Source organism: Loxodonta africana, chromosome 19 (assembly GCF_030014295.1).
Source record: "Loxodonta africana isolate mLoxAfr1 chromosome 19, mLoxAfr1.hap2, whole genome shotgun sequence".
Lineage (NCBI taxonomy): Eukaryota > Metazoa > Chordata > Mammalia > Proboscidea > Elephantidae > Loxodonta > Loxodonta africana.
In genome coordinates this window covers 81,797,685-81,815,538 of record NC_087360.1, presented here as the reverse complement: position 1 = coordinate 81,815,538, position 17,854 = coordinate 81,797,685, and the positions used below count along the sequence as shown (strand labels likewise).

General features: G+C 45.2%; 2 protein-coding genes across 2 annotated transcripts in view; both read right to left on the bottom strand.

The window, feature by feature from the left end:
- The window catches only part of LOC135227207 (long-chain-fatty-acid--CoA ligase 1), a 179,205-nt gene that overhangs the window by 138,344 nt on the left and 23,007 nt on the right, over window positions 1–17,854 (bottom strand). The gene's annotated exons all lie outside the window — the stretch shown is intronic.
- LOC135228265 (long-chain-fatty-acid--CoA ligase 1-like) overlaps window positions 7,539–17,854 on the bottom strand; it is a 67,526-nt gene continuing 57,210 nt past the window's right edge. The window contains exons 16-21 of the mRNA XM_064272949.1: window positions 15,824–15,912; window positions 15,079–15,195; window positions 11,855–11,998; window positions 10,185–10,286; window positions 10,000–10,071; window positions 7,539–9,412 (exon numbers count right to left, since the gene is read on the bottom strand). Of these exons, the coding sequence (XP_064129019.1) occupies window positions 9,272–9,412; window positions 10,000–10,071; window positions 10,185–10,286; window positions 11,855–11,998; window positions 15,079–15,195; window positions 15,824–15,912 (665 nt within the window). The 3' untranslated portion in view covers window positions 7,539–9,271. The remainder of the gene's footprint in view (window positions 9,413–9,999; window positions 10,072–10,184; window positions 10,287–11,854; window positions 11,999–15,078; window positions 15,196–15,823; window positions 15,913–17,854) is intronic.

The window sequence follows — 17,854 nt, the reverse complement described above, 5'->3', positions numbered from 1 at the left end:
GTTTCTCAGCACTGGTGCCAATGAGGCTTTGCTGAGAAGAGATGGAAAGCCACCTCTGTGCTGAGAACCTCAGGAGAGTCCATTCCAGCCCAGCCGTCACCTTCCACATTAAATGAGGCGGGGAGGGCTGGAGGCTGATAGAACCCTCATAGCTGAGGGCTGGGGAGGGAAGCTCTGGGCCTGCCCAGCCCAACTGACCCATGGCCCTCTCCTTTCAAGGTCTCTGTCCTCCTGTTCTGCAGGGCCCTCAGCCTGCTCACAGCAAGTGGATGGGGAGACTGGTCAGCTCCTCTTCTGCCACGGCAGCTTATGCTGCCATGAAAAGCAACAGTCTGGGAACACGGATGAAAACACGGAAAGGAAATTCCAAAGCCCGTGGCATTTATCCTCCTCCACTTTGTGGCATGACTGAGTTAAACCTTCAACAAGCTAATTTGCACTGGAAAGCTTGGCTGAAGACTGGCTAAGATTGCTCACTCAACACAGTAACGGATGCTCAAGGCACTGGGGTCCCACGGGGTGAGGGGGGCTGCCAAGAAGGTCATCCAGGCACAGACAGGTCCTGACATCAGAAAGTCTAGCTCAGACACTTACTAGATGACTGACCCTGGTCAAGTTAGCCCATCTCTCCAAGCCTCCATTTTCTCACCCATAACATGGAGATAATACAACCAAAACCACACCGCCACTCATGGCGACCTCACGTAGCACTGCCTCGTAGGTCTTTCTTGGCTGTTATCTTAGTGGGAAATTGCTAGGCCTTTCTTCCAGGGTACCTCTAGGTGGGTTCAAACTGCCAACCCTCAGGCTAGTAGTCAAGGGAAAATAGTTTTCACCACCTGGGAACTTTATGGAGATAACACTTAACTGAAAAAATAGAAGCATTCACCTAGAAGCTCCCTAATCTTTCATCCCAGCCACCATGGACCTACCTACACCGATACATGTTCTCTATCTCCCCTCCTGCTGGAATGGAAGACATTCCATCAATGGTGGATTTCTCCACTGTGGGTTCTAATGCTCCCACCTGCTCAGGACTTGTTTCCCTTTCCTGAATCACCCATTTCTCTCTCCCTACTATTAGGTCGTTCTCATCAGCATATTGTCACGCTCTAGGATCTCCCGTCTTACAAACCACCACTACGACCTGCAAACAAAACCACACCTCTCAACAACACATCTTTCTCCAGTTACCATCCATTCGTTTGACTTTCTGTACAACAAAACTTCAAAGAGCTGTCTACCCTTCTTCCTGACTTCCCAGGAATTCATGCCTCAGTCCACTCCAAAAACGCTTCTATTCTCCTTACTCCGCTATAACAGTTATTCCCACGGTTGCCTCTATCACCAAATCTTGTGGCCTTTCCTCTACCACCACCTTATTCCACCTTTCAACAGTATATGGTGTACGTCTCACGAACTTTGGACATGTCGTCAGGAGGGATCAGTCCCTGGAGAAGGACACCATTCTCGCTAAGGTAGAGGGTCAACAAAAAAGAAGACCCTCAACAAGATGGATTGACACGGTGGCTGAAGCAATGCACTCAAGTATAGCAACAATTGTGAGGATGGTGCAGGACCAGGCAGTGTTTTGTTCTGCTGGACACAGAGTCACTACGAGCAGGGTCACTATGAGTCAGAAAGGATTCGACAGCACCTAACAACAACATGAGCAGCAAAAGGGACCTTGGGTGGCACAAGCAGTTTGCACTCAACTACTAATCTAAAGGCTGAGGGTTCAAACCCACATAGCAGCCCTGCTGAAGAAAGGCCTGGAGACCTGCTTCTGTAAAGACTAAAGCCAAGAAAGCCTTATGGGGGCAGTTCTCTGTCACACATAGGGGATCTATGAATCAATATCAACTCAATGGTAACAGGTTTGTTTATGGGCAGCGTACTATGCTGAGTTCTTTACTTACGGTCTTATTGAATTCCCACAAAACCCCCGTTAGGGAGTGAGCAATCCACAGTCATGTGTTTACTGTTAGCTAAGTGCCAGGCACTGCCCCGTGCTATAATGATACAGCAATCAGCACAGTGGGCAAGATCCTTGCCTTCGAGAAGCTCACTTTCTAATAGAGAGTGACAATAAACAAGAAGACAAATGAACAATTTCAAATTGTAATGATGCTTTGAGGAAAATAATTGATAGAGTATCTTGGGTGGGAGTCACAAGCCCTATTGTAAGTGTAGTGGCTACAGGAGGTCTCTGAGGAGTGTGTTTGGGGTCATAACTTGAAGAATGAGAAGGAGCCAGCCTTGCAAAGGTTTGGAGAAAGTATTTCAAATAGAAGAAATACAGAGTGCAAAGGTCCTAAGGAGAGAAAGAGCTGCATATGTTCAAGGGATTGAAAGGAAGCCATCCGGCTGGAGCATTGTGAGCAAGGGAGAGTGCTCTCAGAAGAAGTTAGAGAAGTGGGGCCAGATTTTCAGGCCTCGTAGCCCAAAAGGAAGCTGAATTTTACTTTGGGTTCAGGAGGAAACCATTGAAGGATTTTGAGGCAAGAAGTGACATCCCCTGAGTTACCCTTTTAAAAGATTACTCCTGACTGCTGTGGAAACGACTGCAAATCGGTAAGAGTAGACGCTCAGGGAACAGGGAAGGACGTATAGCTCATAATGGCCGGTTGGTGGCAGTAGAGATAGAAGTGAGTGAATTTGAGTGATTCTTAGCTAGAACTCCTGCATGTGGGGCATCAGGAAAAGGGAGGATTGGGTTTGCTCAGAGAGTCAGAGGCTTGTTGTTGTTAGGTGCTGTCGATTCCGACTCACAGCAACCCTATGCACCACAGAACGAAACCCTGCCCGGTCCTGCGCCATCCTCACAATCACTGTTAGGCTTGAGCCCATTATTGCCACCACTGTGTCAATCCATCTCTTTGAGGGTCTTCCTCTTTTCTGCTGATCCTCTACTTCACCAAGCAGACAGAGTTTTGAGGGGAGGGAATCAAGAGGTTGCATTTGGGCAGCTTCCATTTGTGGTGCCTTTTAGACAACCAAGTGAAGACAGATAAGAGTCTGAAAATCAGAAGGCAGGTCAGACTGGAGATAAGAATTGGAAAGTCATCAGCATCTAAAACCTGAAACCCGTCGCCGTCGATTCTGACTCATACAGACCCTATAGGACAGAATGCCCCATAGGGGTTTTTTGAGGCTGTAAATCTTTACAGAAGCAGACTGCCACCCACATCTTTCTCCTCCGGAGCAGCTGGTGGATTCAAACCACCGACCTTTTGGTTAGCACCCGAGTGCTTAACCACTGTACCGCCAGGGCTCCTTAATCAGCATCTAGAAGTTGTTTAAAGCCATGGGATTTTACCAGGTGATCTGGGGAAGATGTATGGATAGACTACAAAGGAGAGGCCAAAACATAACCCTGGGTGCCCTCAGATATTTAAATGGGAGTTAAAGAAGGAGACAGCAACAAGAATTAATCTGCCATGGAGGAAGGCAGAAAACCAAGAATCTAGTGTCCCTGAAGCAAAAAGAAAAACGTGTTTCAAGAAAGAGGGAGAGGGATCAATTTTACCACGTTGTTGTTGTTAAGTGCTGTCGAGTCGGTTCTGACTCATAGCGACCCTACGTACAACTGAATGAAACACTGCCCAGACCTGCGTCATCCTCACAATTGTCGTCATGCTTGAGCCCCTTGTTGCAGCCACTGTGTCAATCCATCTCATTGAGGGTCTCCCCCTCTTTCCATGGCCCTCTACTTTACCAAGCATGATGTCCCTCCTAACACCAAGTCCAGAGCATATGAGAAGTCTCGCCACCCTTGCTTCTAAGGAGCACTTTGGCTACACGTCTTCCAAGACAGATTTGTTCGTTCTTCTGGCAGTCCATGGCATATTCAGTATTCTTTGCCAACACCGTAATTCAAAGGCATCAGTTCTTCTTCAGTCTTCCTTATTCATTGTCCAGCTTTCACACACATATGAGGTCATTAAAAACACCATGGCTTGGGTCAGGTGCACCTTAGTCCTTAAAGTGACGACTTTGCCTTTTTAACACTGTTAAGAGGTCTTTTACAGCAGATTTGCCCAATGCAAGGCATGGTTTGATTTCTTGACTGCTGCTTCCATGGGCATTGACTGCAGATCCAAGTAAAAAGAAATCCTTGACAACGTTCATCTTTTCTCCGTTTATCACGATGTCTATTGGTCCAGTTGTGAGGATTTTTGTTTTCTTTACGTTCAGTGTAATTCATACTGAAGGGTGTACTCTTTGATCTTCATGAGTAATTCAAGACCTCTTCACATTCAGCAAGAAAGGTTGTGTCAACTTCGAATCACAGGTTGTTAATGAGTCTTCCTCCAATCCTGATGCCACGTTCTTCTTCATGTAGTCCAGCTTCTCGTATTATTTGCTCAGCATACAGACTAAGTAAGGAGAAAGGGTACAACCCTGATGCACGCCTTTCTTACCTTTAAACCAAGCAGTATCCCCTTGTTGCATTTGTTCCTCAGTAAGTGTTCCAACTCCTCTTTGCTTTCAGCAAGGCAGGTTGTGTCATCCGCAATATCACAGGTTGTTAATGAGTCTTTCTCCAATCCTGACGTGGTGTTCTTCTTCATATACTGCTCACAGAAAGCCCATAATACCTACAGCTATTGTTATATCCAGGAGCCCTGGTGGCACACTGGTTAAGTGCTTGGCTCCTAACCAAAAGGTCAGCAGTTCAAACCCACCAGTCACTCCGTGGGAGATGTGGCAGTCTGCTTCCGTAAAGACTACAACCTCGGAAACCTATGGGGCAGCTGTACTGTCTTATAGGATCGCTATGAATCAGAATCAACTCGATGGCAACAGATACTATTACATCCAGAGTTGGTGATTCCTACAAATTCTGAGGGATCTCATGAGCCTGTAAAGCATGTTACCTGGCTTTACTCATACTCTCTTTCTAACACAGAATGGTTACTTCTTCCAAGCTTTTCATCCTTGATAGATTCGGAATTACTAAACATCACAGAAGCCATGTTTTATTTTTGGTAAGCTATAAAACATGAAGACAACCAGAAAAAACAAAAAAAACTCCGAGAAGTGGTATTAGCGTCCATTATGACAGAGAAAAGTCCTGTCTAAAACATTACTAGTACTGAGGCTTAGAAGCAGAACTGCTGGCCCAAAAAAACCATCCAATGACACGTTTGCCAGAATTTCCTTGCCAAATATAGACAAGGAGGAACAGCAGTACACAGCATGAGGCTGGGGGTTCAGTCTCTGGAGCCAGGTGGTTTGGCTTCAGTTCTGTCCAGGTATGTGACACTGACCAAATACTCATTTGCAAAACGGGGAAAATAGCCATATTTGGAATGAAAGGATTGTGGCCATAAAACAGGTCAACCTATGTAAAATGCTTACAACAGTGCCCGGCCTATAGATACACTCACGCATTTTAATTGTTATTATTATTCCAAGTACTCTAAAAGACCGGGTGGGGCTAGAATACCTAACTGCCAGATACCAAGTTTACTTAAAAACAAGCTGCTTCTCCAAGTTTAAATATAGTATGAGGGTGTGTCATGGTTGGTGTCTGCAAGGTGGGGCCGAGAAGAGCTCTGTGGGCCCCAGGGCTGCCAATGCTGGCTTCACCCTCCTCTCGTCAGCTTTACCTCAGGCCTGCATTCCTCATGGTGGTTACTGGAAAAGCTTACTGTGCAGGCGCCTGGATGGGACAAAAGGACTGCCTCATAGTCAGACAGACAACCACCTTAGTTAGACTCAACCATACTTCTTCTGTTTTGACTGCACAGGAGAGTCTGTGCAGAGACCACGGGGCTGCTGAGGTCAGTTGTGATTTGTGCAGCCGAGCACCAGGGTACATCCAGCGCTGCTGAGCAGGAGCTGGTCCACAAGGCGCACCATGCAAGTTAAGGGCAAAAACAGCATTTATTATCAACCTCATTATGGAAGGAGCTTTGTTCCTAAGTCCAAGGATCTGTCCAGAATGGTTTATTTAGTGAACACCTGCTAGTTTCTAAGCCCTGTGCGTGGTGCTGAGGGAGAGAAAACTGATACCTACTCTCAAGGAGCTTACAGTTCAGTTAGGGAAAGAGAGCAGGAGGAAGGCAAGACAAGATAAGGATCTTAACAGCTAAAATAAAGAGGCAGAATGGGTTATGAGCTCTATAAGAGATGCCCAGGGTTTGAGCAACAGAGGAGAAAACATCACCACACCAAACACAAAATTTAAGGGGAAGGCGGGAGGGAGGAAGGCTGCTCTAACCACAGCAGGCTATGTAAGAAACAGAGAACAGGGGGAAAGTGAATTTTCTAAATGATAAAACCAGAGTATGGGTAGAGGAAAAGAAAAAGTTAGCTGCTATAAATGATGCCATCTCAAACAGTTCTACAGTAACAGACTTACTAAAATATAGCAGAATTAAACCTACTACAGAACCATCAGCTGTAAGCCAGTATCTTCTGAGGAATGTAGCCTTCCAGCAAAGAGTTTGCATTTTCAAGAATATCCACATTATTCACACCATGATGTTCTTCTCCACGACACATTAGGACTTTTGTCAGAGCCAGCCTACTCAAGAGTTTGTGTAGGGCCAGAAAACTCCTGATTTATAGCAAGAGACCTGGGCAGGGGAAGAAGCTTCTGGGAGGCTGCTGGGGCTGGGGGCCCTCCTTGCTCTTTGCTCGTGTACATCAGAGGCTGCCCAGACATTAAAAATGACATTAAAAGAGATGCTTCACTCACTTGAAATGCAGAAATATTTATTTTGGTTTCCTTCATCATTTTTGGAAATTCTGTTTTGGTTTATAAAACACAGAAATAGCCAACGCTTAAAGCAAACATTCAAAACCCCAATGTGACAAATTATTGACTTTTTGTGCCATTCAGAATATAGCTATGAAGTTAGCCTAGCAAATAGTGTTATTACAGTAACAATTCTTTAGTGCAAACCCCCTTGTGCTTGATTAATACACGTGGTCGATCACATATCCAAAAACAACTGCTTTAACGTATAAATGACAACTGAGTCAAATGTGACAAAGGCTTGCAGTAAAATGAAATGCTGCTAATTTCTCAAATTAACTGACAGAAAATATCCCTTGAAAAGTTAATCCCAGGAAATGACTTTGCCAGATTTCTACATCCTAGAATTTTGGCTTGTAAAATACATTTCAAAGAAATCAGGTAGCATTATGACCTAAGAACGTTTGCCCATTACCATCCATTGCAACAAACACCCAAGAAAATCTATCCCCTTAATATTATTTTCAAAGGTATGCTTTGCCTGAGAGTTTATTCTGGGGGAAAAAAGCAAGTTAATCACAGCGCGATCCTTTCTGATATGAAAACCACATTAAAAATCTGTTGGCCATTATAAACCCAGAGTGACTAGTGCAGTGAAGATCCAGTGGACAGTCAGTCAGGTGTCACAGGCGAGCACAGCTGATCCAAGTCATTATCTCCTTCTTGAAATGCTTGTCTTCACTGCAGTCTAAGGCAGGTTTTTCCGTAATCCCTGGGAAGGGATGGAGGGAGGGAACCAGGTCTAGAGAATGGGGTATGAGCTAGACTCCCTTTGCTCTCATGAGTGTCTGTCCATCTGAGCCTCAGCACCTGCACTGTTCTGAGCTGGCTCTGTCCTTCAGCTTCCAGGGAACCTTAGGCTCCAACAGGACTGTGGAGAACAGTATACACCTCCAGGCCCTTAATCAGAAGGGACATGTGAACGGGTGTGAGACGGGGAGGGGGACGTGTGACTGCGACTGCGACTGCGACTGCGACTGCATGTGAGATGGGGAGGGGGACATGTGAGTGCATGTGAGACGGGGAGGGGGACCTGTAAGTGTGTGTGTGGAGGAAGGGGACTGTGTGAGCGCCATGTGAGATGGCGAAGGGGATGTGTGCGTGTTGCAGGGAAGGGGACACATGAATACGTGTGAGACAGGGAGGGGGACATGTGAGTGTGGGGGGGTGGGACATTTGAGTGCATGAGACGGGGAGGGGGACTTGTGAGAGTGTGTTGGGGGGAAGGGGACGCATGAATGCCTGTGAGACAGGGAGGGGGACCTGTGAGTGTGGGGGGATGGGATGTTTGAGTGTGTGACAGGAGGAGGGGAACGTGTGAGTGTGTGTGAGACAGGGAAGGGATGTGTAAGTGCATGTGAGACGGGGAGGGGGACGTGTGAATGCGTGTGAGATAGGGAGGGGACACGTGAGTGCGTGTGAGACAGGGAGGGGGATGTGTGAGTACATGTGAGGGGGAGGGGAACGTGTAAGTGTGGGGGGGATGGGATGTTTGAGTGCATGAGATGGGGAGGGGGACGTGTGAGTGTGTGTGAGTGTGTGCTGGGGGAAGGGGATGCATGAATGTGTGTGAGACGGGGAGGGAGATGTGTGAGTGTGGGGGGTATGGGATATTTGAGTGCATGAGATGGGGAGGGGGACGTGTGAATGCGTGTGCGACAGGGAGGGGACACGTGAGTGCGTGAGATGGGGAGGGGGACGTGTGAGCGTGTGTGAGACAGGGAGGGGGATGTGTGAGTACATGTGAGGGGGGGAACATGTGAGTGTGGGGGGATGGGATGTTTGAGTGCATGAGATGAGGAGGGGGACATGTGAGTGTGTGCTGGGGGGAAGGGGATGCATGAATGTGTGTCAGACGGGGAGGGAGATGTGTGAGTACATGTGACGGGGGAGGTGAACGTGTGAGTGTGGGGGGGATGGGATGTTTGAGTGCATGAGATGGGGAGGAGAACATGTGAGTGTTGGGGGGGAGGGGGCAGGGCTTAAAGCAATCTCTGGTCCAACTTGGATACTCGCCAGTCTGGACGCTTCCTGTTTTTAAAGGACACCGTCCCTCCAGGGCTGTGCTTTCTAGAGCAGCAGAAGACTCCAGAATCTGCAGCAAGTAGCGGACATCTCACAAATGGCAAAGTCCTAAACCCCTTGGTTAGAAAAACAGAGAGACAAGTTTTAACACACACCTTTCTAACTGAAGAAATCTCAAATAACTCAGCACATTTATGGTTTCCCCTTTACAATTTTTAAGGCTCATTTTGGAAATTATTTATCACTATAAACATCATCGGCAACACGAGGGGACGGCAAGGCAGTGCTCCATGTCCTCTAACAGTCCTAGGACAAGAACCCCGAGTGGACAAGTCAAACACTAGCGTTTCCTTCCCTGTGTTTGCTGCAGTCACAATTACCAAATAAAAGCCATCAGCAGAAGAAGAACCAGAGGCCACCAGCAGAAGAGATTGTGGAGGTGTGCAGCTTGGTTTTTTTCAAGCTTTCTTCTTCCCATTAGACCTTGATGGTCGAATAAAGCTCCTCTATCTGAGACCTGAAATAATTTCGTAACTCTGGTCTTTTAGCCTTCATTGTTGGAGTCAGGAGGCCATTGTCAACAGAAAATAATTCACGGTGTAGGGCGATGTCCTTGATCTGCAAATAAACAAGGCTGTTATAGAAGGAAAAATGCCATCTGAGTCTAGAAAGCGTATGTTGTTGTTGTGTGCTTATCAAGTCGATTACGATTCACAGCGACCCTACAGGACAGAAGAGAACTGCCCCATAGGGTTTCCTAGGCTGAAATCTTTACAGAGCCGATCGCCAGGTCTTTTCTCCTGTGGAGCCGCTGGGTGGAATCAAACCACAAGCCTTTCAGTTAGCAGCTGAGTGCTTAACCACTACACCACCAGGGCTCCTTAGAAAGCACATAAGCCACCGGAACGTATAAAGACCCCTGTGGGCGAACCAATCCATCTCTCGCCCCAGGTCAAGCTGCATTTAAACACTCTCCAAAGAGGCAGGTATTCTATTCTTAGGAGAGAATTCAGGACTGTATCCTGGCCTCCAAAAAAGAGAATTCACACCCCTGGGTAAACACCCCTCCCCTGCCAACACGTTCCATCACTGATTCCGCATGCATTTCTTTAGGCATCTCATCCTCTATATTTTACACATATAATTTATGTGTAAAAAAATCTCTGTTACACACCGGAATCCATGCACTTCGTTGACAGTCTTACCTGTTCAAATGGTTTTAGACCAGAATCCTTTCCAAGTCTCACCATGTCTTCTAGGATAGCTTTTTTGACATCCTAATAAGGTAACAAAACAAAATATTTCCTCTGTTGGAGGCAGCTGGACATCCACAGGTACATTTAATGCAAAGTTTAGATAGGAAGGTAAACTGCACACTTCAGAGCCGTACCTTATTTCTGCACAGCTCTTCAAAGGATCCTTCTAGTCCCCTCTTTTGGGCCCAGGGACATAACATCTCAACATCTGGTACGACAATCGCTATGAGAAATGACTTTAACACAGACAGGGAGTTGTTACACGGCTTGACTCAAATGTTCTAAAATAGTGGCTCTGAATTATTCCAGCATCACGGCCCTGAGAGAAGCCAGTGACAGTCTGACATTCTCTTGAGAACGTATCACCCTCCCCAGGAGTCCATGGGCCCGGCTTAAAAACTCCTGGCTCTAAAGTATGGATGGCATCAGGAATCCCAGAGTAATGGCTGAACAAATCACTGGAGACCGAAAACTCACAAAAAGCCTACTTTCTATTTACTTTTATGGATACTTTTTAATAAACGAGAGCCAAATAGGCAAACAAGGTGATAGATACCTGAGCACTGCTTTTAAAAAAGAGAAAGAAAATGTATACAGATTAACTTGGGAAAAAAAAAACTCTGATACCTCATCCTTCACAATATAACAACAATAAAACTAAAAAACAAAACAAAACAAAAGCATGGTAAGATTCTAAGTAAAAAAAAAAAAAAGGAGGTACATTCTTGAAGACGACAAGAAAATATTACGATAAAATCATTTAAAATCTCAAGATTTATAAAAAGATTTGCTTTCAGGGAACCCTTCCACCTTCTCTTCCTCACAGGTGTCTGCCCGACATTTTGACGAATAGACATTTTACTGCAGAATCTATAATTTTGACTTAAAGCGTATGCTGGTTCACGATCACTATCTGTTCTAAAATAATTTAGTTGAGTTTCATATGTTTAAAATTTTTAAACATTTTAATAATCACAGCATCAGGACTTCCTTCATAGTTGAAACTGTATATTACCTACCCCACACCTCCCTTGGGACACTAGGTGCAGTGTAATGGATTGGTTTTTCTGTGGCCTTTCTATCCACGATCCTGTAACTCCCACCCAGGTGACTGGGCGGGACTGTACGATAGGGTATTGTGACCCACCAAAGGGATTGTTCAGTTCTGCCATCCCACTGGGCTTAAAATGAGCCATCCCAGAGGCAGGAGAGAGAACAGCCCACCACCACCAAGGCAGGAGAGACCAGCAGGAGACATCGCAGTGGGCTTCCCGGCCCACAGAGCAAGAAAGCTAAGTGCCTTTGGGCAGAGACTGAGGGCCAGGGAGAAGCCTACACCTGACCCACGAATTTGGGACCTGCCACCCTCCAAAACCTCATGAGCCATTTCCTTTATACAGCTCGTGAGTTCTCTAAGGCACCAGCAAATTGGGAAACCCAAAGACAGGAGGGAGAGCGCAGAGGGGAGAGAGAGTAGCTGATGTTACAGATGATGGAGTGGGACAGCAGCTTGGAAAGGTCAGACATTCGGGATGTCTTTAACCTCTGCCGCATAGGAACCAGCTTTGTGCTGACCCTTATGAAAGAAATTATTCATTTACTAGGCCACTCCAGGTAAAATACAAATATAGAAACTAAAGAAAAAAAAGTTTTCTGAATAAGAAATGCCAAGCAGCAGAAACCAACAACGCATCAATCACATTCTAGCACATCAGACATGAAAGTTAAGTCACACTAGGCTGAATCCTTCAATCCTATTTAAAGCCCCCAGAGTACAAGGCATTAGCAACTCAGAAGCACATACCTGCAAGCTTTCTCCATGGACAAACACCTGAGCAACAGGTTCACTTCGTATGTAGATATTTTCAATTTTTTCAGGGGCTATGTACTCTCCTTGTGATAGTTTAAATATGTGCTTTTTCCTGTCAATAATCTTCAAGGTGCCATTCTGTTTATCAGAGAGGAGGCAGCTGTGAGTGGGTCCAGGGAGGCTTCCACCCAGCATCAGTCACACTGTGAGGTACGAGGTTTTTACCCGCACTATCATTTAATCCTCGTAACATCTCGCTGGTGTTAGGTATTATCCCATTTTATAGAAAGGAAAACTAAGGCTTAGAGGGACCACACGCACTCCACTCTACGGATTGGCATCCATGACTTGTCAGCCAACCGGCAGCGCCTTGCTTTCTACCTTTATTTAGCCCATTTCATTCGTCTCATATCTGAGTTAGGTACGTACATATCCGGCTCTCCAAGTTAGTCAAGTCCCTCGAGAGCAGGGACATGGCCTTACTCACCCCCTCACAGTCTGCTGCACAGAATAAAGGTTCAATAAACGTCTGCTACACAAAGGCAGGGCGTCAGTTTCCTCTGTCACTGTTTCTCGGGGTGGAGTGGGAGGGTGCTCCTGGTCCTTTGGGTGGGGTGAGTCTTTGCACAAAGGACCACCCTACGTAACTGCTGGAGCATTGCCACCCTTAGACTAAATCAACCAAACGCTAGTAGCATCCACCACCACTCCCTGTCCGAACGGTAACCAACACCACCCCGTATCTCCATCCATTCCCACTCGGGGGCCACTGTCATGCCTCGGAAGTCATCTGCTGGAAAGATTCCAGAGTTCCCTCATTCCACAACACTTCTCTATCTTAAAAAGCAGAGAAGTTATGAAATGGGCGCGTTGGAGCCAGAATGAGAACTGATACTTAACCCCTTAAACCTGAAAAGAAGGACTTAATTTATTCCTAAATAGCTTGGATATTCTGCAATCTGAATTGATTTTGGGGGGCATTTTTCTCATCAGTAAAAATCCCAGAGTATCAAATACCCTAAATCTACAATAATTTGGTCATACACAATAATCATACACAATAAAAAAAATCAGCCATTTTACTTCTTGCAATTAAACTTGGTACCAGTTTACAAATATCATTGCTTGTTACCAGAGCTGAAAGAACTGGTCACATCTATGAGCAGGAAAAATAAGGCTTCTTTTACGAGCCTCTTACTCTTAAACTGTTTTGAATTTCTATACAATAAATGGTTCCTAAATTAAATCCAAAGGAGTTGGTTTAGTCTGTGAAACATTCTATTTTTAATGAGATGACAAACCTAAGAAACACATTTATATGTCACTAATGAGGAAATGCTCACAATCACTAGCCATTAGAGAAATGCAAAATCAAAATTACAGTGAAATACTATCTCACCCGGACATTACCGGCATGAATCAAAAAAATCAAAAAAATGTTGAAGAGGCTATGGGGGGACGGGAACTCTTATGCCCTGTTGGTGGGAACGCAAAATGACACAACCATTTTGGAAAATGATATGGTGCTTCCTTAAAAAGCTAGAAATAGAAATACCATACAATCCAACAGTTTCATTTCTAGGAACACCTCCTAGAGAAATAAGAGCCAGAATAAACATATGCACACCCATGTTCCTTGCAGCATCATTCACAACAGCAAAAAGATGGAAACAACTTAAATGCCCATCAACAGATGAACAGATAAACAGACTACGGTACATAAACACACAATGGAATACTACGCAACAATAAAGAACAACGATGAATCTGCAAAACACCTCATAACATGGATGAATGTGGAGGGAATTACGCTGAGTGAAATAAGTCAGTCGCAACAGGACAAATACTGCATGAGACCGCTACTATAAAAACTCATGAAAAAGTTTACACGTAGAAACTTTGATAGTTACGAGGGAGGGGAGAGGTGGGGAGGGGAGAACACTAAATAGACAGTAGATGAGCGGTAACTTCGGTGAAGAGGAAGACAGTCCACAATACTGAGGAAGCCAGCACAACTTGACCAAGGCAAAATCACAGAAGCTTCACAGACACATCCAAACTCCCTGAGGGATGGAATTACTGGGCTGAGGGCTGGAGACCATGGTCTCTGAGGACATCTAGCTCAATTGGCATAACACAGTTTATAAAGAAAATATTCTAAATCCTACTTTGGTGTGTAGCGTCTGGCATGTTAAAAGCTTGTGAAAAGCCAGCTAAGACACATCTACTGGTCCCACCCCATCTGGAGCAAGGGAAAAAGAAGAAAACCAAAGACACAAGGGAAAGATTAATCCAAAGGACTAATGGACCACAACCACCACAGCCTCTACCAGACTGAGACCAGCACAACCAGATGGTGCCCAGCTACCACCACCAACTGCTCTGACAGGTATCACAATAGAGGGTCATCAACTGAGTGAGAGAAAAATGTAGAACGAGATTCAAACTCACAAAAAAAGACTAGACTTACTGGTCTGACAGAGACTGGAGAAACCCTGAGAGTATGGCCCCCAGACACCCTTTTAACTCAGTAGTGAAGGTACTCCTGAGATTCACCCTTCAACCAAAGATTACACAGGCCTATAAAACAAGTAATAACACATGTAGTTCAACCATGTATACAAGGCTAAATGGCACACCAGCCCAGGGGCAAGGAAGAGAAGGCAGGAAGGGACAGGAAAGCTGGAAATGGGGAAGCAAAGGTCAAAAAAGAGAGAGTGTTGACATGTCGCAGGGTTGGCAACCAATGTCACAAAACAATATGTGAACTAATTGTTTAAAGAAACTAATTTGTTCCTTAAACTTTCACCTAAAGCACAATTTAAAAAAAGAAAGAAAGAAACATTTATTCACAAATTGCTATACATTCCAGGAAGACCGCTGCAATTCCAAACTGCCTTGCTTAACCAATGCATCACCATCAAGCCACAGCACATGTACTGTAACAAGCCAAAGTCTCTTTTGATTCCAAACAGAAAGCAGCAACCAGAATTTCAAATAGAAAGCATATTTGCTATAGTTAAAGGGAAAATCCTAAACAAATATTCTAAGAGTATAAACCTGTTCATTGCAGGAAGTGGAAGAGTGTACATGACACCACTCAACAAGAACGGGGAGAGAAAAGTCAGGGTGCCACATGGTAAGTGTACAGCACACGGGACACTTTCTTCCTGACAGTGGAACAAACCTATTTGTGAACAGCGGAAGGAACAACTTACTGGCAGCCATTTTCCAATGTCCCCTGTGTGCAGCCAGCCATCTTTATCCAAAGCTTCTGCTGTTTTTGCTGGGTCCTTCCAGTAGCCCTTAAAAACATCTGCCCCTTTCACACACACCTGAAGAATAAGAGGATTTGTTAATACCATTTACTGGGGTTTCCCTGAAAGAAAGAAAGAAAAAAAAAACTTGGTGTGTATGTGGGAAACCCAACCTTTAGCTAGAAGCCCTGAATTCCATGATTTAGAGGGAACTACCAGACCCCTCTGGGATCTTCTAAGCACCCCCAATGCCCCCACATCCTATTCATAATCACTTCCACTCCAGTGAAACTGTAAGGCTAATGCTTGCCTAAGTCCTGGCTCAAAGATGCTAGAAAACCCTAAAGGGGTTGAAATTACTTTGAAGTAATTAGGCTTACCATTAGTAGCCAGTAGCTCACTAAGAGGTAGCCAGGGCAATAAGCAGATGGAGATATGCCCTGAGGACTTAGGCCACTGGAGCCTCAGCGTGCTCCTGGACTCAAATCCCTATCACGCTGGGCACAAGAAGGCAGGTGTCAGTGTGCCCCTGAATGTTAAACGTAAAAGTTGCTTCATAAAGCAGCCTGTTCAACTCCAGATCACCAATAACACCAAGCTCAGTAGCTTTCTACGACCCTGTGTTAGAGAATGCTCCTGCATCCGTCATGGCTGGCTGTCAGAGAAAACGGCGTGAAGGATGAATGACTGACGTGATTCCACTCACCTCACCCTCGCCCTGGGCAGCCACGTAATTCATTTCTTCTACATCAACAAGCTTTACATAACTGCAAGGCACTGGGGGACCAACATGGCCTGTATATTAATTAAAGAAATATCACTCATAATATCCTTCAGTCAACCTTCACATTATTTTTATAACAAACAAGCCTCCTTGCAATAAAAGAAAGCGGTATAAACTTCTGGTTTCTGCTATTCTAGCCATTCTTCCCCTGGTAAACTCATTTAGAAAGTTTATTCCTAGAACAGAGGCTAAAATACTCAAAGTCTCATCAGGACATTTCCTAAGTTTGATGCTCTGAATTATTTTTCAAAGTATAAGGAATTTGTATGTAGATTTTAAGGGTTACTGTGAATACCTGGAAGCAAGCTTTCTGAAACGTTCACCTGGCTTCGATGATCTGATGGCCCCTGCCCACTACTGGTCACTCCTTTTTAACCAGCCCTCCCTCAGACAGACATCTTATTGTTCCAATTCTCCATAAGAAGACAGAACACATCCATCTCTGGCAAACCTCGATTATTCTCTGACACAACCACCAATTCTAATCAACATGGCCTTTACTGAAGGATCAGTATGGATAAACCTGTTTTATATTTAAGCTTATTAAGACAGGATACTGGTAGGACCTGTACACAGACCAAGAGGCAGTCGTTGAACATAGCAAGAGGATACTGCATGGTTTAATGTCATGAATGTATCCTTTCACCATACTTACTCAGTCTGTGTGCTGAGGAGATAATCTGAGGAGATGGCCTATAGGAAGAAGAATGTGGCAACACAGCTGGAGGGAGACTCGTTAACACCCTGCGTCACGCAGATGACACAACCCTGCTTGCTCAAAGTGAAGAGGACTTGAAGCACTTACTGATGAGGATCAAAGACTACACCCTTCAATACAGACTGTACCTCAACATAAAGAAAAAAAAATCTTCACAACTGGACCAATAAACAACATCGTGATAAATGGAGAAAATACTGAAATTATCAAGGATTACATTTTACTTGGATCCATAATCAATACCCACGGAAGCAGCAGTCAAGAAATCAAACAATGTATTGTATTGGACAAATCTGCTGCAAAAGACCTCTCCAAAGTGTTCAAAAGAAAAGATGTCACTTTGAGTGCTAAGAAAACTCACTGCCGTCGAGTTGATTCCGACCCATAGAGACCCTATAGGACAGAGCAGAGCTACCCCACAGGGTTTCCAAGGAGCAGCTGGTGGATTCAAACTGTTGACCTTTTAGTTAGCAGCTAAACGCTTAACCCCTGCGCCACCAGTGCCTGTCCCAAGCCATGGTGTTTTCAGTTGCTTCACATGCACACAAAAGCTGGACAGTGAATAAGGAAGACTGGAGAACTGATGCTTTTGAATTAGGGTACTGGTGAAGAATACTGCATACAGCATGGACTGCCAGAAGAACAAACAGATCTGTCTTGGAAGAAGTATGGCCAGAATGCTCCATTGAAAGTGAGGATGGCGAAATTTCGTCTCACATCCTTTGGACACGTTATTAGGAGGGACCCGACAGCAGAGAGCCGAGCTGGCAGCAGGAGACAGCATGGGGGCCTTTCACAAGAAGAGAGAAAGCCAGTGAGTGCCTCTGGGCAGAGGCCTAAGGCCAGGGAGAGGCGAGCCTGTGAGCACAGCTGGGGAGAACTGTATCTGAGTGTTCCCAGGCCTGCATTATAACTGCTACTTTCCAGTAAACCCCATAATCATGAGTACTGTCTGTGAGTTCTCTGTGGCCATTGTAATGAATTACCAAACCCAGCAGAGGAACGGAGAGTGCCACAGGGGGATGGTCAGTGTCAGGATTAGTAAAGATGGTGGAAAGAGGAGGCCTGTCTGGCTTCCACCTCATGGGAGTTAGCCTTGCACTGCTGATCTTGGTTCTCCTTCCCCCTTGTGGGGTTGGAGGAGGTCACACGCTGCCCCATATCATTTTTACAGAATGGTAGCATCAATCCCAGCAGAATCATAAATCTATGTTCCTAGACACTGGTAATATTTA